The sequence below is a fragment of the Scyliorhinus torazame genome, chromosome 12 (genome assembly GCF_047496885.1).
Source record: "Scyliorhinus torazame isolate Kashiwa2021f chromosome 12, sScyTor2.1, whole genome shotgun sequence".
NCBI lineage: Eukaryota > Metazoa > Chordata > Chondrichthyes > Carcharhiniformes > Scyliorhinidae > Scyliorhinus > Scyliorhinus torazame.
The window spans coordinates 17,840,839-17,863,204 of NC_092718.1; the positions used below are offsets into that span (position 1 = coordinate 17,840,839).

Genomic DNA, 22,366 nt, shown 5'->3' on the forward strand with positions numbered 1-22,366 from the left:
CACTCATCTACTGCTAATCTCACTACTGGTATAAACTATAATCTAACCTCTTCTGACCTTCACTAGCTATCTCCTGCCTACACTCCTCCCACAGTCCAAAGATGTGCAGGTTAGGTGGATTGGCCATGCTAAATTGTCCTTAGTGTCCAAAATTGCCCTTAGTGTTAGGTGGGGTAACTGGGTTATGGGGATAGGGTGGAGGTGTGCGGTTGGGTAGGCTGCTGTTTCCAAGAGCCGGTGCAGACTCGATGGGCCGAATGGCCTCCTTCTGCACTGTAAATTCTATATCTATATCTATATCTAAGGTGTAGCACCACTGCCTTATATAGTTGTAACAGTAGCTCCCTCTCGTGGCTACTCTCGACACTACAGTAACCCTTGCAATGCTGATAGTTATGATAATACCACAGGCAGGAGCTAATTCGATAACATATTTTCTCTCTCTGCAGTGCAGCCAACTGGCTAAAGCCACCGACTACAGAGAAATATACGAGGCAGACCCCACGGTATCTGACGCCAGCTTACTGGCATAATAATAGCCGCAAGCTGCTCTTCATGTGTTGTTACATCCTCGTCAACATCTTCCTTTTCACATTCGCTGCCATGAAACACACCAGCTTTGGTGGGTGGGTTATGTTGGCAAAAGGTTGTGGGCAGTGTCTTAACTTCAACTGCACCTTCATCGTGGTGAGTACTGATACACATTCCCATTGTAACTAAATCTTTCGACAGCGAATTTACATTGGGAAGGATTTGCACGCTAGTTCAGCAAGTTCATGTGCAACCTAGTGTGTCACACAGAGCAGGAAGGTTCTAATGTTTAATCCGTGTTGAGTTCATTACAGCCAGATTGCCTGTAGTTGTGCTGTACTGACAATAGAGTAGAAGGTCAGTCAGGGTTCCTGTCCCCGAGTGCTCTCTATACACCGCTACTGGAGTTGACAGGTGAGGATGGGTTTACGCTTGCCTGGATTCTCCCTCCTGACACCCACAGTTCAATCATCTGCTGGCTCCCAGGAGGTGGTCATTATGATTTTGAACAATTGTGCAAAATGAGAAACTGAAAATGGAAATGTAAACAGGAAAACACATGTTCGAGGCGATTGATGTGGTACCACCCAAAGTCAAAATCACCCCCCCCCCCCCCCCCCCCCCCACCGTCTTTCTCCACATATGAAGAATGACATTGATTAGTAAGTTTGCAGACGACACAAAGGTTGGTGGAATTGCGGATAGCGATGAGGACTGTCGGAGGATACAGCAGGATTTAGATTGTCTGGAGACATGGGCGGAGAGATGGCAGATGGAGTTTAATCCGGACAAATGTGAGGTAATGCATTTTGGAAGGCCTAATGCAGGTAGGGAATATACAGTAAATGGTAGAACCCTCAAGAGTATTGAAAGTCAAAGAGATCTAGGAGTGCAGGTCCACAGGTCATTGAAAGGGGCAACACAGGTGGAGAAGGTAGTCAAGAAGGCATATGGCATGCTTGCCTTCATTGGCCGGGGCATTGAGTATAAGAATTGGCAAGTCATGTTGCAGCTGTATAGAACCTTAGTTAGGCCACACTTGGAGTATAGTGTTCAATTCTGGTCGCCACACTACCAGAAGGATGTGGAGGCTTTAGAGAGGGTGCAGAAGAGATTTACCAAAATGTTGCCTGGTATGGAGGGCATTAGCTATGAGGAGCGATTGAATAAACTCGGTTTGTTCTCACTGGAACGAAGGAGGTTGAGGGGAGACCTGATAGAGGTATACAAAATTATGAGGGGCATAGACAGAGTGGATAGTCAGAGGCTTTTCCCCAGGGTAGAGGGGTCAATTACTAGGGGGCATAGGTTTAAGGTGAGAGGGGCAAGGTTTAGAGTAGATGTACGAGGCAAGTTTTTTACGTAGAGGGTAGTGGGTGCCTGGAACTCGCTACCGGAGGAGGTAGTGGAAGCAGGGACGATAGGGACATTTAAGGGGCATCTTGACAAATATATGAATAGGATGGGAATAGAAGGATACGGACCCAGGAAGTGTAGAAGATTGTAGTTTCGTCGGGCAGCATGGTCGGCACGGGCTTGGAGGGCCGAAGGGCCTGTTCCTGTGCTGTACATTTCTTTGTTCTTTGTTGACAATTTGAAGGCTGTAATCCCACCTCCCCAGCATTGGTAAATGCTTTATGGACAAATAGGGACGATTTATTCGAGGCGTTCAAAATCATGGAGAGTTTTCATACGTGGTTAAGCACCAAAGGTGTCCATTATGTTCCTGCTAGCCGTATGCAGGAGCAACTCAGCTCGTTCCACTCACCCACCCTTTCCCCCTAGTCCTGCAAATCTTTTTTCTCCAGATAATTGTCCTGTTTCCTTTTGAAAGCTACAATTGGATCTGCCCCATCACAGTCTCAGGCAGTGCAACCCAGATCCTAAACAAATGCTGCATCAAAACGGTTTTGCCTTATGTCGCAGCTCTGTACTTTTACCAGTCGCAGGGAACTTTAGTTCTCGACCCATCCGCCAATGGGAACCGTTTTTCTCTATCTACTCTTCCCAGGCTCCTCCTGATTTTGAGCTGGTGAAGGAAATTTGATAGAATAAATATGGCAAAGCTGTTTTTGCAGTGGCAGAAGGGTCTGTTGCACAACATACAGATGTTGGTCAAGTGACAAGTGCAATGAGGCGAGTTTATTTTACCCAACCATTTCTTACGATCTGGAATCCATAGGCTGAAGGTAGTGGAAGCAGATTCAATATTACATTTCAAAAGGGAATTGGATATGTATTTGAAGGGGGATTTGTAAGGTCATGGTGAAAATTCAGGAGGGTGGGATTATTTGGATAGCTCTTTCAAAAACCTGACATGATTGCCAAGTGGTCACATTATGCAACGTGTCATTCTAAGGCACGAACATTGAGGACATTGGCCAGAGGAGGAAGAAAATTCAAATGAAAAGCTGTGGTTGAAGGGGTATAATATTCAAGGTTTCATGAACAAAGAACAAAGAACAAAGAAAAGTACAGCACAGGAACAGGCCCTTCGGCCCTCCAAGCCCGTGCCGACCATGCTGCCCGACTAAACTAAAATCTTCTACACTTCCTAGGTCCGTATCCCTCTATTCCCATCCTATTCATGTATTCTCAAGATGCCCCTTAAATGTCACTATCGTCCCTGCTTCCACCACCTCCTCCGGCAGCGGGTTCCAGGCACCCACTACCCTCTGTGTAAAAAACTTGCCTCGTACATCTCCTCTAAACCTTGCCCCTCGCACTTTAAACCTATGCCCCCTAGTAATTGACCCCTCTACCCTGGGGAAAAGCCTCTGACTATCCACTCTATCTATGCCCCTCATAATTTTGTTGACGTCTATCAGGTCGCCCCTCAACCTCCGTCGTTCCAGTGAGAACAAACCGACTACTGTGGGTGTCAGGAGGGAGAATCCAGGCATGCGTAAACCCATCCTCACCTGTCATTCTAAGGTACGAACATTGAGGACATTGGCCAAAGGAGGAAGAAGATTCAAATGAAAAGCTGTGGCTGAAGGGGTATAATATTCAACCGCTCCTCATAGCTAATGCCCTCCATACCAGGCAACATCCTGGTAAATCTCTTCTGCACCCTCTCTAAAGCCTCCCATCCTTCTGGTAGTGTGGCGACCAGAATTGAACACTATACTCCAAGTGTGGCCTAACTAAGGTTCTATACAGCTGCAACATGACTTGCCAATTCTTATACTCAATGCCCCGGCCAATGAAGGTAAGCATGCCGTATGCCTTCTTGACTACCTTCTCCACCTGTGTTGCCCCTTTCAGTGATCTGTGGACCTGTACACCTAGATCTCTCTGACTGTCAATACTCTTGAGGGTTCTACCATTCACTGTATATTCCCTACTTGCATTAGACCTTCCAAAATGCATTACCTCACATTTGTCCGGATTAAACTCCATCTGCCATCTCTCCGCCCAAGTCTCCAAACGATCTAAATCCTGCTGTATCCTCTGACCATCCTCATCGCTATCCGCAATTCCACCAATCTTTGCATCTTCCGCAAACTTACTAATCAGACCAGTTACATTTTTCTCCAAATCATTTATAAAAATTTATATGAGTTCTACTTCTTTATGAACCCAGCTGAAACATTGCACCGTTGGAGAGCGAAGCCAAGCAAAATTAGGCTCTTCCACTTTGGAGGAATGTCAAATCGTACCAGTCTGATATACCTGTTGGTCAACTGGAGAGAATTGTTGGCAGGAGTGGATCATGTGCCTGCCCACTTTGGACACAGTTCACAATCCAGGGAGATCCAGAATTAAACAGAAAGAAAATATCATCCTTAACTAAATAGGGCAGTTGTCGTTGAATCTGATGGGAATTCATGGTATTATTGATTGATTGATTGATATTTTGGAGTTGGTTTAGCACAGTGGGCTAAACAGCTGGCTTGTGACGCAGAACAAGACCAGCAGCGCGGGTTCAATTCCCGTACCGGCCTCCCCGAACAGGCGCCGCAATGTGGCGACTAGGAGCTTTTCACAGTAACTTCATTGAAGCCGACTTGTGACAATAAGTGATTATTATTATTATGTACCGAAGTACAGTAAAAAGTAATTTTCTGCGGCCAAGGAAACGTACACAGTACGTACATAGTAGAAAAAAGAATAATCAAGTTGGTAGCATTGTGGATAGCACAATTGCTTCACAGCTCCAGGGTCCCAGGTTCGATTCCGGCTTGGGTCACTGCCTGTGCGGAGTCTGCACATCCTCCCCGTGTGTGCATGGGTTTCCTCCGGATGCTCCGGTTTCCTCCCACAGTCTAAAGATGTGCAGGTTAGGTGGATTGGCCATGATAAATTGCCCTTAGTGTCTAAAATTGCCCTTAGTGTTGGGTGGGGTTACTGGGTTATGGGGATAGGGTGGAGGTGTTGACCTTGGGTAGTGTGCTCTTTCCAAGAGCCGGTGCAGACTCGATGGGCCGAATGGCCTCCTTCTGCACTGTAAATTCTATGAAAAGTACATTGACAAGTGGTGCATTTTGTAGTTTGTATTGACAACACATCAACAAATGCTTGCTATTGTTTACGTCCTGCACAAGCCTCTTTCCATCGACTTCATCTGATGCCACCACCATAGCCTGTTACTTTCTCTCTCACGATTGTCTAGCTTCCCCTTAAATGCATCGATGTTAGTAGCCTAAACTATTCCTTGCAACACCGAGTTCTACTCTCTGGTTAATGATGTTTCTCCTGAATTCCCCTATTAGGTTCATTTAGTGACCATCTTACATTTATGGCCTATGGTTCTGGTCTACTCTGCAAGTGGAAACATTTAACAGAAACAAATGATTTTAAGTACTACCTCTGAACACATTTGTGTCATGATGATTGTTCCTGGTATTATCTGGGTTACAGGAATTTCAGATTATTTTAGCCAAACCTTCATTGCTTTTCCATCTTAAAGGTCCTTATGCTGCGTCGATGTCTGACCTGGTTAAGAGCAACCTGGGTGGTGCGGATCCTGCCTTTGGACCAACATGTACTCTTGCACCAGCTGGTGGGATTTGCCATTTTTGGACTGAGCGTTGTCCATGCATTTGCACATGTTGTGAACTTTGGTGAGTTCAAACAAAGTGACGGATTTGCACATTAAAGCATCTTCTTTGTAAGATAAGAAAGTGTTTTCAATCAGTTTTTTGACAGCGGGCTTGAAGATCAGGATTTTGTTTGAAGAGAACAGTTAAACTATCAGCATGATTTGATTATAGGAGCATAAACAATGGGAGCAGAGATAAGCCAAACAGCCCCTTGAACCAACCCTGCCATTCAATAAGACCATAGCTGACCCTCGATCTCTAATCCACTTTCCTGTCCGATCCCCACATTGCTTGATTTCCTGAGAGTCATTGATCTCAGCCTTCAATCTACTCAAAGACTGAACATCCACATCCCTCTGGGATAGACAATCCCTCTGGGTTGCTGACATCCTGTCCCGTCTTGTGAAGACAGATGGGCAGGAGAGAGTGATATGAGTGCGCTGGACTGGTATTTAAATATGTTGCTGGGACCTTCGAACGAATCTGTTGAGGGTGGGCGGACAAATCAGTTGCCAGCCTGCCAGAAGAGTAGGAGAGGAACTTTTCTGTGCATAATCATTGAGGTTCCCAGCACAGAATCTGGTCCGGGATCTCGCCATTCTGATTGGTGGGATAGGCACCACCAGAGCCACCCATCACCACACTTACTCTCAAAATAACAACAACCAGGGGTCGGTTAGCTCAGTTGCCTGGATGGCTGGTTTGTAAATTCAGAGCGACGCCAATAGCACAAGTTCAATTCCCGTAGCGACTGAAGCCTTCTCAACTTTTGCCTCTCACCTGACGTGTGGTGACCCTCAGGTTAAATCACCACCAATCAGCTCTCAAAGGGGTGAGCAGTCTGTGGATCTCTGGGCTTGAGGCGACATTTAATGCCTTTAACATCATAACACGTCCCAAGTTGTTTAACAGGGACATTATCAAATGAAACTTGACACCAAGGGGCGTTAGGGAAGATGAGCAAAACCTTGGTGGAAAAATTTGACTTTAAGGAGTCTCTTAAAAAAGGAGACTTGGGTGGGGATTCCAAAGCTTAAAATCTGAAGACACGGCTCTTGGAAGTGAAGCAATGAAACGGATTCTTCAGTGACTGGAACTGGAGGGACACAATGATCCCAGAGGGTGGAGGAGGTTACAGGATACAGTCATGACCAACCCAACACTACCTCAGTTCCATTAATTACCCTGGTATCAATGCTCAACACGCGCCTCCTTCCCCCTCCCCTGTCTCCCCCCAACAACCCAATCGACAAATCCTTCCATTCTCTTCACCTTGTCTCGCTTCCCCTGAAATGTATTCACGCTAACCGCCATGACTGCTGCAAGAGATAGCACATTTATTGAGATTTATTTCATTTTGCAGTGAAAATGACTCAGAATGTTGGGACCTACCAGCTGTGGGAGTATCTCCTTACAACAAGACCAGGGATTGGTTGGATTTATGGAATGGCATCCATTACTGGAGTAATCTTGCAGCTCCTGATCATTTTGATGTTAATTTGTTCAAATACGTTTGTTCGGCGGAGTGGACACTTTGAGGTATCTGAAACAGTAGTCAGTATTCTCTCGAATTTAGTTTGATAATCGAGTGTAATGATTTGGTTATTGATGTCAGACCACTAAATCAAGTCAATTCAAGGTCAGAAGGACCTTGCTGTTTGACTTCCTATCCATGGTTTCCATTACATTTGGGCCATTATTACAGTGGCCCAGGTGCTTTGAACTCACCCAACCATTGTGTCACGTTGTGTGAGCTAGCAAAGGTCCCAGAGCCACTAACCCTTCTGTTCAAGCAGTCTCTTGTTTCTCCAGCATCCTGGGGCATTAGCAAACACACTCTTTCCCTGGACTAAAACAATAACAGATAACTCCTTGACGAGCGCTGATCTAATCCAGACTACACTTATTTCTTGTCAGTGAATTGCAAGGGAACATTTGAGGGCAAGTTATTCGTTGTGGCAAATAAAGACCAACGAGGAAGAGAAGTTTGCAATCTTTGTGTATCTCCGAATGTCTCCCCCTTTTGTCCCGAAGTCTAGACTTTGCACCCCTGATACTGCTTGCTTTAACCACTCACTCTCTGAAATTATGTGCTGACATTGGACACTTTGCCTGCATATCTGATTGTGAGCATAGCTAGATGACAACAGGCTGCCTCTGGGAATGTTTGAAGAGCATTGTATAAGCGGGAAAACAACTTGAGCAACATGCAATAAGTAACAAAAATCCTAGGGTGGCTCTTCCTCAGAAAATGTAACTGACTATCTACTACGCCTTTCCCAACCCTCTCTTTCTAACTAACCCCACTCTCTATATATGTACACACACACACACACACAGACTGACAACAGAGAGGGGAAAGGGTGGGTGGAAAGGGAATGAAAATATTATTAAAAGTAAAAGGATAAGGATCATAAGGATCTCTGATGCACTGGGATGACTTCCAGTCAATGACTTTCTGAAGTTCAAGCTTTCAGTTTGATACTTCTTCCTTCTAGGCTTGAGATGGCTTTCTCTGGCAAGATTGTCTACCTTCTCTGCTCACTGTGGTAATACCAGGTATTGCAGTACCTGAGAGGTGGATGACCATTGGCTAGACCTAGGAGTCTACCATTGGCTAACGTACATAGCTCCGCCCTGAGAGGTGGGGTATAAGAACCAATGCCATCCCAGCAGCCTTCACTTTCTGTATCGAAGCTGCTGGGTACAGTTCTAGCTGATTAGAGCCTATTAGTTATGACTCACCTTGTCTCGAGAGTAATTGATTGTGCATCACTCACTCAGCATCATTTCAGGTTCACAGCAAAGGATGTGCCAGGCACTCATATATTTCTTAAATGTTATGTGGGTGTCTGCCTCCACCGCCCTTTCAGGCAGTGACTCCTCCCACCCTATGGGTGAAAATGTTTTCCCCCACATCCCCTCTAAATCTTACTTTAAATCCTTGATCCCTCCACCAAGGGGGAACATTAGTTCCTGCCTACTCTACCTTTGCCCCTCATAATTTTATACATTATTATTATTATTATTATTAACCAACATTTTATGTTCCAGCGTGACCTCCCTGCTCTGAAATCTCTGCCTCAGCTAATAAAGGCAAGCATACCGTATGCCTTCTTAACCACTTCATCCACCTGCTCTGCTACCTTAAGGGACCGGTGTACATGCACACCAAGCTCACCTCTGACCCTCGGTGCTTCTGCCAAGTTCTCTCAGAAAGCATCATGCAGGAACCAATCACTGACCATTGTCAGGCAGAACACTGCTCCTGGCAAACCCACTGGTTGCTAGTTGACCAATCGAACTAACTCCCCCCAAAACTGCTTCCTAAGATCCACACAGTGCTGAAGAATCTGGCTTTGCCTCTCCCAAACACAAAACCTGGGAGCACAGTGTCCTGACAAGCAGGCTGTTTCAACCATGAGTCTCCTGCTTAAAGGCACATCCCGATTATGGGTCCATGGACAAATATGATAAAATAAAATAAAAGAACAAACAAACAAAGAACAAAGAACAAAGAAATGTACAGCACAGGAACAGGCCCTTCGGCCCTCCAAGCCCGTGCCGACCATACTGCCCGACTAAACTACAATCTTCTACACTTCCTGGGTCCGTATCCTTCTATTCCCATCCTATTCATATATTTGTCAAGATGCCCCTTAAATGTCCCTATCGTCCCTGCCTCCACTACCTCCTCCGGTAGTGAGTTCCAGGCACCCACTACCCTCTGCGTAAAAAACTTGCCTCGTACATCTACTCTAAACTTTGCCCCTCTCACCTTAAACCTATGCCCCCTAGTAATTGACCCCTCTACCCTGGGGAAAAGCCTCTGACTATCCACTCTGTCTATGCCCCTCATAATTTTGTATACCTCTATCAGGTCGCCCCTCAACCTCCTTCGTTCCAGTGAGAACAAACCGAGTTTATTCAATCGCTCCTCATAGCTTATGCCCTCCATACCAGGCAACATTCTGGTAAATCTCTTCTGCACCCTCTCTAAAGCCTCCACATCCTTCTGGTAGTGTGGCGACCAGAATTGAACACTATACTCCAAGTGTGGCCTAACTAAGGTTCTATACAGCTGCAACATGACTTGCCAATTCTTATACTCAATGCCCCGGCCAATGAAGGCAAGCATGCCGTATGCCTTCTTGACTACCTTCTCCACCTGTGTAGCCCCTTTCAGTGATCTGTGGACCTGTACTCCTAGATCTCTTTGACTTTCAATACTCTTGAGGGTTCTACCATTCACTGTATATTCCCTACCTGCATTAGCCCTTCCAAAATGCATTACCTCACATTTGTCCAGGTTAAACTCCATCTGCCATCTCTCCGCCCAAGTCTCCAGACAATCTAAATCCTGCTGTATCCTCAGACAGTCCTCATCGCTATCCGCAATTCCACCAACCTTTGTGTCGTCTGCAAACTTACTAATCAGACCAGTTACATTTTCCTCCAAATCATTTATATATACTACAAAGAGCAAAGGTCCCAGCACTGATCCCTGTGGAACACCACTGGTCACAGCCCTCCAATTAGAAAAGCATCCCTCCATTGCTACCCTCTGCCTTCTATGGCCTAGCCAGTTCTGTATCCACCTTGCCAGTTCACCCCTGATCCCGTGTGACTTCACCTTTTGTACTAGTCTACCATGAGGGACCTTGTCAAAGGCCTTACTGAAGTCCATATAGACAACATCTACTGCCCTACCTGCATCAATCATCTTAGTGACCTCCTCGAAAAACTCTATCAAGTTAGTGAGACACGACCTCCCCTTCACAAAACCGTGCTGCCTCTCACTAATACGTCCATTTGCTTCCAAATGGGAGTAGATCCTGTCTCGAAGAATTCTCTCCAGTAATTTCCCTACCACTGAAGTAAGGCTCACCGGCCTGTAGTTCCCGGGATTATCCCTGCCACCCTTCTTAAACAGAGGAACAACATTGGCTATTCTCCAGTCCTCCGGGACATCCCCTGAAGACAGCGAGGATCCAAAGATTTCTGTCAAGGCCTCAGCAATTTCCTCTCCAGCCTCCTTCAGTATTCTGGGGTAGATCCCATCCGGCCCTGGGGACTTATCTACCTTAATATTTTTTAAGACACCCAACACCTCGTCTTTTTGGATCACAATGTGACCCAGGCTATCTACACCCCCTTCTCCAGACTCAACATCTACCAATTCCTTCTCTTTGGTGAATACTGATGCAAAGTATTCATTTAGTACCTCGCCCATTTCCTCTGGCTCCACACATAGATTCCCTTGCCTATCCTTCAGTGGGCCAACCCTTTCCCTGGCTACCCTCTTGCTTTTTATGTAAGTGTAAAAAGCCTTGGGATTTTCCTTAACCCTATTTGCCAATGACTTTTCATGACCCCTTCTAGCCCTCCTGACTCCTTGCTTAAGTTCCTTCCTACTTTCCTTATATGCCACACAGGCTTCGTCTGTTCCCAGCCTTTTAGCCCTGACTAAACAAAAATGGGAACAAAGGAAATAAACAGGAAGGGCTCTTACAGTAGAATACAGAGGAGTTATGCAAAATGATTGTTATTGTCTGTTACAGATACTAATTGTGTTGTACAGGTTATTCAATCCTTGCATTATGCAGGTATTAGGTTTTTAGATCTAGATGTATTGTCATGTGTACCGAGGTACAGTGAAAAGTATTGTCCTGTGTACAGTCTAGGCAGATTCTTCCATACATGAAAAACATGGGACATACGATAAATACACAATGTAAATACATAGACATGGACATCGGGTGAAGCATTTTGCAAGACGTTGCAGAATAATGCGAGCTCTGAACAATCTTTGCAAAGTCTGGTACCACTGGACGACTGTCTCTAGTAATGGTGTGTACATACTTACTGTGATTGTCAGGTTTTGATCAGTATTCACCAACCAGTACTCATTGTCTGCATGACCTGCTGACTGGAGGTTTCTTGGTGCTGAATTGGGTTCTATTGTTTGAACTTTAAAAGTTGCTAACCCCATCCCAAATTCCTCTCTTCCAGGTGTTTTATTGGACCCACTTGAGCTATATCTGGGTCTGGGCTCTGTTAATCCTTCACGGTTCCAACTTCTGGAAGTGGTTTGTGCTCTCAGGATTCTTGTTCCTGACGGAGAAAATAGTCGGAATCGCAGTTTCGCGAATTGGTGCCACTCAGGTTGTGGAGGTCAACCTGCTGCCATCTAAGGTGGGCAATATTCCAGAGTGCGTTCATACTGGTCACTGAATGGACGGATCGACAAATGGAAGGTTCTTTCTTCAAATGGATCGTGAGGCCATTGCTCCAAGAGGCAAAATGCTGTGGATTCAAATCTGTAAAAGAAAGAAAGAAATGTTGGAAATACTCTGCAACTGATGAGAGCAAAATAGGAGCAGGTGGAGTCCATTCGGCCCTTCGAGCCTGCTCCGCCATTTGTTATGATCATCCAATTCAATAGCCTTATCCCGCTTTCCCCCCATTTCCTTTGATCCCCTTCGCCCTAAGTGCTATATCTAACTGCTTCTTGAAAACATGCAATGTTTTAGCCTCAACTACTTCCTCTGGTAATGAATTCCACAGGCTCACCACTCTCTGGGTGAAGAAATTGCTCCTCATCTCTGGCTTAAATGGTCGACCTTGTATCCTCAGACTGTGACCCCTGGTTCTGGATACACCCACCAGAGGGATCATCCTTCCTGCATCTACCGTCTCATCCTGTTAGAATTTTATAGGTTTCTATGAGATCCCCCCTCATTCCTCTGAACTCCAGCGAACACAACCCTGAGCGATTAAATCTCTCCTCGTACGTCAGTCCCGCCATCCCAGGATAGATCATCTCAGCCTGAAACGCTAACCCTGTTTCTCTCTACAGACACTTCTTGATTTATCTCATCCCCTCTACTCTTTTCAACCGAGGTAATATGGGACCTGAAGCGGCATTTGGGCTCTCACTAAAGAAGATAGACAGACAAAGTGATGTAGCCTCCTGTTTCAATATGGGAAAGTTGCTTAACTTGACTGGGATTTAAATCTGTCTGCCTTTACTGGCCAATTCTTTTTGGTGAAGCTTTGAAGTGGATCTCTCCATGATAGAGGATTGTTCCATTTGAGGGAGGGAGCAAAATATCTTCTATAAATATGAAGTAGATTCGATGAGCTGCATGGCCTACTTATGCTCCTATATTTTATCATCTCCTAGTCAGACAGCCTTTACTAGAATCTCAATTCAGTCTCCTAGCTGAAGACAGGTGCTGGGAAATGGTGGTCAGGGGTCTAGAACAAGCAAAATTCATATCATCGTCCGGCCAACCGTGTGCCAAAAATTAAAAACGATTGCCTTATTCAGCAGTTGGTATGACAAATGTTCAAAGTAGACATGTCCCCTCCAATGATAAGAGTAATACCACCAAATCTAGACCCCCCTGTGTGTCTAGAGGAATACAGGGGAAGATCAAACAGAAAAAGGAAGCGTACAATAGGCATAAAGAACTAAGTGCTGCAGATAGCCTAGCCAAGTATAGAAAGTGCAGGGACAAAGTCAGAAAGGTAATAGGGAAATCAAAGCAAGGGCATGAAGAACGATTAGCAAGTAAAGGTAAAGAAACCCAAAGATGTTTTTCCAATACATTAATGGTAAAAGATTAGTTAAAGAAAAAGTGGGACTGGCACGGACAAGATGGGCCACATTGCCTTCTTCTGTGCTGTACCTTTTCTATGGTCGGTCCAGCAGGTAGCGTATTGTCTCTGGGCCAGGTATTTGTGTCTAGGCTGTCAATCCAGTCCAATAATGAGGATTGATAAACAGTGAATGGATATTCATCGAATTATGCAGTTATTGTCTGGTACAGGTGCTCATTGTGTTTTGCAAATTTTACAATGCTGACTTGTGAAGGTATTCAGCTATACTGTTTTATTGTGTTGCTACAGTTCAGTGCAAACACTAAATGCCATGAGAGGTCACGGATATAGATTGAGAGGTGGTAGATCTAGAACTGAGATGAGGAGGAACTACTTCTCGCAGAGGGTGGTGTATTTGTGGAACTCGCTGCCCCATATTGCGGTGGAATCTGTCTCATCAAATAGTTTCAAGAAGGAGATAGATATATTTCTTATTTTAAAAGACGGGTTAACGGGATTTGGGCAACAGGTGGGGATGTGGATTTGAGACCAGGAAGAGATCAGCCATGATCTGATTGAATGACAAAGCAGGCTCAAAGGCCTGAATCCCCTACTTCAGATCCCAGATCCCAGATCCCAGATTCTAGATCCTAGATCCTAGATCCTAGATCCTAGATCCTAGATCCTAGATCCTAGATCCTAGATCCTAGATCCTAGATCCTCTCCCTGCCCAGAGTCAATCCTCACTGGGGGAAAACCCAGCCTTAAGTACAAGCTTCAATCAGCACCAGCTGCTCTCAATTCACTCTGAAACCGCTCCTGGTTTACTCTTAAAGGGATTTGAATTTCATACATTGTCAATGGAGAGAGATGTTAAAGTAATTCACTGTGTGGAGCACTTGGAAACATTTTGATGTTGATAAGCCATCTTATAAGTCTATATATTTTTAGAAATGTACTTACATGGTTTATGTTAATCTAACATTGGCTCAGCCAAGGGATTCGATGAAGCAATTCTGACCCTGCAGTCATTGTAATGGCTTTTAATTGTTATACCTCAGTAGGTACAAGGCTTTCTTGCAGTGAGTAAGATTCATCATTATCCACTGTCGTACAATGCTGGCCAAATTCACGCCTGCCGTGAAAATAGATTTTGCATTCAGTCCTCGCCAGGAAATCTGTTGCCTAGTTACTGACTCCATCCCTCTGTCTGGCAACTGTCAGGGGCTCTACCAGACTGGTCAAACCTTTGTCTCATCTTCGACCCCCAAGTTGAGCTTTCAACCACCTAAGTGCCAGTTGTTATCCCCATGTGCAGTTTTTCTGAAGAGGGATGTTGCATTTGTCCTGCCGCTTGTTCACGTTCTCTCTCCAGTTAAAATGCTTCTTCCCACTTTTCCACGCGCTAGGTTCCCGCTGGCCCTTCATACTGCCCCAGACCTGCCCCAGCAATGACTTTCCTGTTGCACTCCCTGCTGAGGCACTACCAAGAGCCTGAGGAAAAAATAATCCAAATTAGGTTGACCACAGGAAATTTGTTGACGTCGGTGATGAAAGGTTGGCCGTGAACAACCAGCCTCACCATGTCAGCCCAGTGTGATACCAGATTTTTTGCTCTGCCAGGGCCGAGTTCAAAGGCAAGCAGGTGTGGAATTCAATGCTACCAGCCACCATGCCAGTTCCCCGGCTGTATCTTGTCCTTGGGGGCATTTTCCCTCAAGACAGGATACGGGGGGCAGCAGGGCCAACAGGCCACAACAGCAGGGAGGCCTAAGGGCCCACCTTGCCTGCCAGAGTGTAGCAGAGACAGGTTCTCTCTCCACAGTGGTGGCCCAGCAGCAAAGGCCATCTTTAATTGAAAGTTTGAAAACGTTGGAGAGAGGGGCCCTCCATTTTGAATACCCCCCTCCCCCACTTACCTGCGATGTCATTCTGCTGCTGCTTTCAAGCTGGAAGGCCTCTGGCCCTCCAGCCTCTGGAGCCCGCCTGTTATCCGTAATTGGACAACGAGCTTGCCCTCTGGCCATTAATAGGTCTCTTTTTGGAAAGTCACTGTCCCCCACACAGTGTGGATTTCTGACCCCCATTTGAACCTGACAATGGGGGTCAGAAGCCCACAGGGAAAATCCTCCCCGCGGTGTATGTGCCGAATAGGCACTATAAGCAATTGACTTCTATATATGAAATTGTAATGAAAATGTATTTCTTAATATTCAGGTAACCCATCTAGTTATCAAGAGATCGCCATTCTTTCACTATAAGCCAGGAGACTATGTGTATGTCAACATTCCAGCAATAGCCAAGTACGAGTGGCATCCATTTACAATCAGCAGTGCTCCAGAGCAGAAAGGTACGACAGGAGAAATGTCGATAGGAAAATGTTATGCCTTCTGTTGTAATAGTGGGTCAAAGATGGACTTCAATCGAAACGAGAAGGCATCAAGGTGACCTAAGTGACCTTTTCAAAGTTATGAAGAGAGCTGGCAAAAGTTGATCAGCAACCTGATCGCTGTGACTAAGGGTTCAAATACCAGGGGCAGGATTCTCCGTCCCACGGCACCAGTTTTCTGGTGCGGCGCGCCCCCGCCGGCGGTGGGATTCTCCGTCTCGCCAGCCGGCCAATGGGATTTCCCATTGTGGGCTGCCCCATGCCGTCGGGAAATCCTCGGGTGTGGGTGCGATGCCGGCGCAATGGAGAATCCAGACAGCGTAGAATCCAGCCCAATGATATTGATGTTGCAGGATCAATATCATTATTGCAAACTAACTTTATTAAGAACAGAATATGTACACATAATGCAGACCTGTGCAGCCTGGTTTCAACTCACATTTACATGTACTATCTGACCTCTGACCCTCTAGGTCAAGTGACCCCATGAAGTACTGACTGTACCATATTATATGTAACACTGGAGTCCAGTACCATAATCACTCTAATAACATCATATCAGGGCACAATTCTTCCATAAGGGAACAAAGTCCCCTAACGAGTGCATTTAGCCTCGTGTTTCCCGGCGCTCGTAGTGCCAGACACACATGGCTATTCAACGGGGCTTGGGTTGAATAAGGGGCCTGAATGGGGTATGCGGTCTGAGGCTGCACATAGCCCCGTTTTTTATAGTGGGGAGCTCCACTTGCCAGAACCTCCTAGTAGCGAGAGATCGGGATGCCCCTGAAACAATCCCCAACCTCCCCCACCTCCCCATCCCAAACACACTATGGAGGGTCCCCTCCCCCGCAAGGGTCTCCTCCCCCACACATCCCCAAGAGCCACACCAGGCACCTTTGGCCTGATCACCCACATGTAACAAATGCCACCTTGGCAGTGCCAACCTGGCACCCAGATGGCACTGCCAAGGTGCTAGGCTGGTACTGCCAAGGTGCCCAGGTGGCACCAGCCACCACCTCCCCTGGGAGAACCCCACGAGTTCCATTTAATCACGTCCCCCATTTGTGGAAACTAATTTTTTTTTATTGAAAGAAAATATACTTTATTCATAAAATTTATCAGAAGCATTACAGAACATTTCGAATTGTCTTGACTGTACATTTCTGGCAGAGTTACACATTGCCTTGACTTTCTTCCATTCAATATATGGCACTTGACTGAGGTCCCCAAGGCAAAAGGGTTGAATCCCAAAGCCTCAGGTACATTGGAATCTGCACATTTTATCATAGAATTTACAGTGCAGAAGGAGGCCCTTCGGCCCATCGAGTCTGCACCGGCTCTTGGAAAGAGCAACCTGCCCAAGGTCAACACCTCCACCCTATCCCCATAACCCAGTAACCCCACCCAACACTAAGGGCAATTTTGGAGACTAAGGGCAATTTATCATGGCCAATCCACCTAACCTGCACATCTTTGGACTGTGGGAGGAAACCGGAGCACCCGGAGGAAACCCACACACACACGGGGAGAACGTGCAGACTCCGCACAGACAGTGACCCAAGCCGGAATCGAACCTGGGACCCTGGAGCTGTGAAGCAATTGTGCTAACCACTATGCTACCGTGCTGCCCCTCTCTCTAATATGCAGATTTGCCAAAAAGGTTTACATCGCAATGTCTCGCAAGATCGCGTTGAGGTGTGGAGAGCCGGGTAGATCCAGGAGCGGGGTCTCCCAGCTTTCAACGGCCACACTGCGAGCTGCTTTTCTGGCGCAGCCTGGTCATTGGATCGCGCCCTAAGTAGTTCATGTGGAAGTTCTTTGAAGCACGATAGACGGAAATAATTTACCAAGAAAGGACAAGAAAGTAGACCGAGAACGCAACTTTGGCTGTCAATGGGATTTCCCATTGTTCGTACCCGGGCAGCGGAGATTGCTGATGATGGGACTGGAAAATCCCGCCGGCAGGAAGGGAAGGAAAATCCCGCCCATGTGGGCTCAAGAAGCAATGGATTGTGTTGTTGGAGAGAAAAGATTGAAGAGTCTAAAGAGGTCAATTGAAAAGAGGAACATGATCATAGAGCCATATGCATTTCCTGTTTCTAAAAAGCACCCATCTCCTATCTTATATTCAACCCATTAAAAAATAACACTGACACATACCTACAAGGAGCTGTTTACTAGACAGTTTGGTAAGGACTTACGTTCATTTGTTTCTTCTCCATATGGATAAAAAGCCTCAATCACCAAGTTAAAACTAGCACTCAGTTTAAAATTATTGTGTTATACTTTACATTATCAAAAGCAATTTGATAAAGTGCCATGTTAAATGTTATGACGCAAGCTAAGATCTCACATTGTTGCATGATAGAGGGTTGGCGAACTAACGGGAAACAGATATTGGGATAAAGAGATCATTTCAGCTTGGTGAACTGTAACGAGAGAAGTTCCACCGGGATCGGTGCTGGGGACTCAACTATTTACAACTTATATTAATAACTTGGTTGAAGAGACAGACTGTATTGCAGTCAAATTTGCTGATGATAGAAAGATAAGCAGGAAAACCTTACCTCACAAAGTCTTTCATTCCTTCAAATGTCCAACAACACCATGTCCAATGGATCATTTTACACGCACATACATACACGCACAGATGCACACACGGAAGGGTGGTGGTGGAATGGTATTGTCACTGGACGAGCAATCCAGAGACCCAGGTTCGAATCCCACCATGGTAGATGGTATGATGACCATGAAGCTGTTGTCAATTGCTGTAAAAACCCCATCTGGTTCACTCAGGAAATCTGCCGTGCTTACCTGGTCTGGCCTACATGTGGTTGACTGTTAACTGCCACCAGGCATGGGCAACAGATGCTGACCTTGCTAACAATGCCCACAGCCCATGGAAGAGTAAAGGAAAAATCTCAAGATTCTGTTGGGATGTTATTCAGTTGTGGAATGCGTTATCATTGCCCATTTCTAACAGGTGACATTGGGTAGCACTCAGGGTGGATCGACTCTTGAACCTCTTTCCTCTGCCTCACCCATGGGTTTTATTGCCTGTGGCTGAGGTGTCGATCCCTGCCTCCTAAAGGTGCAGTTTTGTGGCTTTCAATTGCCCTCACAGAGTCTCCTCGCCTTATCCCACACTGCGGAATGCAGTCCTCCAAGCAAAATGTAACCAATTGTCTCTACCCAATGTGAGAGAGGCCTACGGCCCTTTTAGGGTTGCCGACTGTGATTAAGGGCAGGATTCTCCAGTTTCTCAGCCGTGTGTTCTCGGAGGCGCGCCATTCGCTGGCGGTGGTGTTCTCTGCTCCCGTCACTCGTCAATGGGATTTCTCATTAAACCCACCCCATGTTGCCGGGAAACCCACGGGCGGGGGTGCGCTGCCGGCGGGATCTGAGAATCCCAACAGCTGGAGAATTTCGGCATTTTCAGAGGTTTCATCGCATGACTTGCTCCCACTCTCCAGCCATTAGTCGACCAACACATCCATCCTTGTGACGCATTGTTTCCCGACGCCAACTGGATAGTAAAATGGCTCATTTCCAATCGGATGATGCTCGACTGTCTTTCTTTCACCCATTTAAAAACATTTTAAACCTTGGAAAAAGAAATGTTCAAAGATGTTTTTTTGAAAACTATCTTTTTTTTTAATGTCCCGATGATTTTTCTCCCAGGTTGCACACGGCAGCGTCCTGGAGATTGGTTTTCAATTCTGGAGACTCCAGGCCAATCTAGGAGAGTTGGAAACCCGAAGTCCTTTGTGGGCTGTGGCTAATTACCACACAGCCATCGGGAGCAGCATTGGAGGGGCTGGTTTAGCACACTGGGCTAAATCGCTGGCTTTTAAAGCAGACCCAGGCAGGCCAGCAGCACGGTTCAATTCCCGTACCAGCCTCCCCGAACAGGCACCGGAATGTGGCGACTAGGGGCTTTTCACAGTAACTTCATTTGAAGCCTACTTGTGGCAATGAGCGATTTTCATTTCATTAGCCAGGGACAGACCTGTTCCCACTTGATCTTCACACACTTTCCAGCAGGGGTCAGTAGACAGCTGGAGCCCTCCCTTCTCCAGCCCAGAATATGGAGCCCAGCTGTACTCCCCATATTTGTCACTTCGATGAGATCAACGGACTCAGATTTCAAACGTTATTCCTGTACATTTATCAGCTGAACGGCTGAGGTAGCCGCTCCTTCAAGCCTTAGTTTTATTGACATTTTTCAACATTTGTTTCCCCAAGGTATAAAAATATTTAAAATGGGTGAAAGAAAGCCAGTCGAGCATCATCCGATTGGAAATGAGCCATTTTACTATCCAGTTGGCGTCGGGAAACAATGCGTCACAAAGATGGATGTGTTGGTCGACTAATGGCTGGAGAGTGGGAGCAAGACATGCAATGAAACCTCCGAAAATGCCGGAATTCTCCAGCTGTTGGGATTCTCAGATCCCGCCGGCAGCGCACCCCCGCCCATGGGTTTCCCGGCAACGTGGGGTGGGTTTAATGAGAAATCCCATTGACGAGTGACGGGAGCAGAGAACACCACCGCCAGCGAATGCTGCGCCTCCGAGAACACGCGGCTGAGGAACCGGAGAATCCCGCCCTTAATCACAGTCGGCAACCCTAAAAGGGCCGTAGGCCTCTCTCACATTGGGTAGAGACAATTGGTTACATTTTGCTTGGAGGACAGTATTCCGCAGTGTGGGATAAGGCGAGGAGACTCTGTGAGGGCAATTGAAAGCCACAAAACTGCACCATTAGGAGGCAGGGATCAACACCTCAGCACTCCTATCATCACAGAGGAACAGGGAATACCTGAACCGAACAGACCAAGAAGATCCCAGATTCAAGCTACCTTTTACATCGAGCAGAATGGTGAGTTGTTGACAGCTCGTCCACTGGACCCTAAATCACGTGCGAAGAGTGACATCTAGTGGCACATCTTTGTGACTGTTTATTGAATCGTCCCAGTTGTCAGAAAGACATTTGTGATGTTTACACTTGTTTCAACCTGCAGACACCATCTGGCTTCATGTCAGGTCCCTCGGTCAGTGGACCAACCAGCTCTATGAATACTTCCGACAACCTGAGCTACTGGACAATGAGCCAAAGCGGTTGACGAAAAGCATGAGGACCAAGAAGCACCAGAAGAGCGCGCAGGTCTGCCTTCCTCTGTCCCTGTTGCTTTTTTCAGTGAACTTCGACCTCGCTATGATCGCTACAATCCGGGTTTTACAACTGAAGTCTTTTTTAAAAATAAACTTAGTGTATCCAATTAAATTTTTTTCTAATTAAGGGGCAATTTAGCGTGGCCAATCCACCAACCCTGCACATCTTTGGGTTGTGGGGGTGAAACCCACGCAAACACGGGGAGAATGTGCAAACTCCACACGGACAGTGACCCAGAGCCGGGACCGAACCTGGGACCTCAGCGCCGTGAGGCAACAGGGCTAACCCACTGCGCCACCGTGCTGCCCCACAACTGAAGTCTTATTAACAGGTTTCATTAAATGGCGTCAAGAAGGAGATAGATATATTTCTGATTTAAAAATGGGTGAAAGGGATATGGGGAACAGGCAGGGAGGTAGATTTGAGACCAGAACGAGATCAGCCATGATCTGATTGAGCGGAGCAGGCTCGAAGGGCTGTATTGCAGACTCCAGATCCTACTTTCTATGTTCCTATGTTGATGCTATTTTCCAAAGTCGTCAATTTTTTTTTGATTGAAGTTGCCAGTTATCATAAGCTGTAAGGCCATAAGCTGTAGGAGCAGAAACCATTCGGTCCATCGAGCCTGCTCTGCCATTCAATGATATCATCACTGACCTGATGTGATAATCCTCAGCTCCACTTTCCCGCCTTATTCACATAACTCTTGATTCCCTTACTGATTAAAAATCTGTCTGTCTCAGCCTTGAACATACTTAACGACCCAGCCTCTCTGCGGTAAGGAATTCCACAGATTCACTCCCCTCAAATTCCTCCTCATCTCTGTTTGAAATGGGCCACCCCTCTCACTCTGAGATTATGCCCTCTCTTCCGAGACTCTCCCACAAGGGGAAGCAATCACTCGGCATTTTGATCGACTTGGTGCTGGGATTTAAGCTTTGCAAACCTATCATGACTGCTGCCAATGTGACCATTAACCTTTCCTTTGGATTTGGATAGGTTAAGTGACTGGGCTAGGGTCTGGCAGATGGAATAGAATGTTGACAAATGTGAGGTTATCCATTTTGGTAGGAATAACAGCAAAAGGGATTATTATTTAAATGATAAAATATTAAAACATGCCGCTGTGCAGAGAGACCTGGGTGTGCTTGTGCATGAGTCGCAAAAAGTTGGTTTGCAGGTGCAACAGGTGATGAAGAAGGCAAATGGAATTTTGTCCCTCATTGTTAGAGGGATGGAGTTTAAGACTAGGGAGGTTATGCTGCAATTGTATAAGGTGTTAGTGAGGCCGCACCTGGAGTATTGGGTTCAGTTTTGGTCTCCTTACCTGAGAAAGGACGTACTGGTGCTGGAGGGTGTGCAGAGGAGATTCACTAGATTAATCCCAGAGCTGAAGGGGTTGGATTATGAGGAGAGGTTGAGTAGACTGGGACTGTACTCGTTGGAATTTAGAAGGATGAGGGGGGATCTTATAGAAACATGAAATTATGAAGGGAATAGATAGGATAGATGCAGGCAGGTTGTTTCCACTGGCGGGTGAAAGCAGAACTAGGGGGCATAGCCTCAAAATAAGGGGAAGTAGATTTAGGACTGAGTTTAGGAGGAACGGCTTCACCCAAAGGGT

At 46.2% G+C, this 22,366-nt stretch overlaps 1 protein-coding gene across 1 annotated transcript in view; it reads left to right on the top strand.

The window, feature by feature from the left end:
• The window catches only part of nox5 (NADPH oxidase, EF-hand calcium binding domain 5), a 138,910-nt gene that overhangs the window by 61,902 nt on the left and 54,642 nt on the right, over positions 1–22,366 (top strand). The window contains exons 5-10 of the mRNA XM_072470482.1: positions 450–687; positions 5,444–5,597; positions 6,940–7,115; positions 11,589–11,771; positions 15,399–15,531; positions 20,591–20,733. Coding sequence (XP_072326583.1) covers positions 450–687; positions 5,444–5,597; positions 6,940–7,115; positions 11,589–11,771; positions 15,399–15,531; positions 20,591–20,733 — 1,027 coding nt within the window. The remainder of the gene's footprint in view (positions 1–449; positions 688–5,443; positions 5,598–6,939; positions 7,116–11,588; positions 11,772–15,398; positions 15,532–20,590; positions 20,734–22,366) is intronic.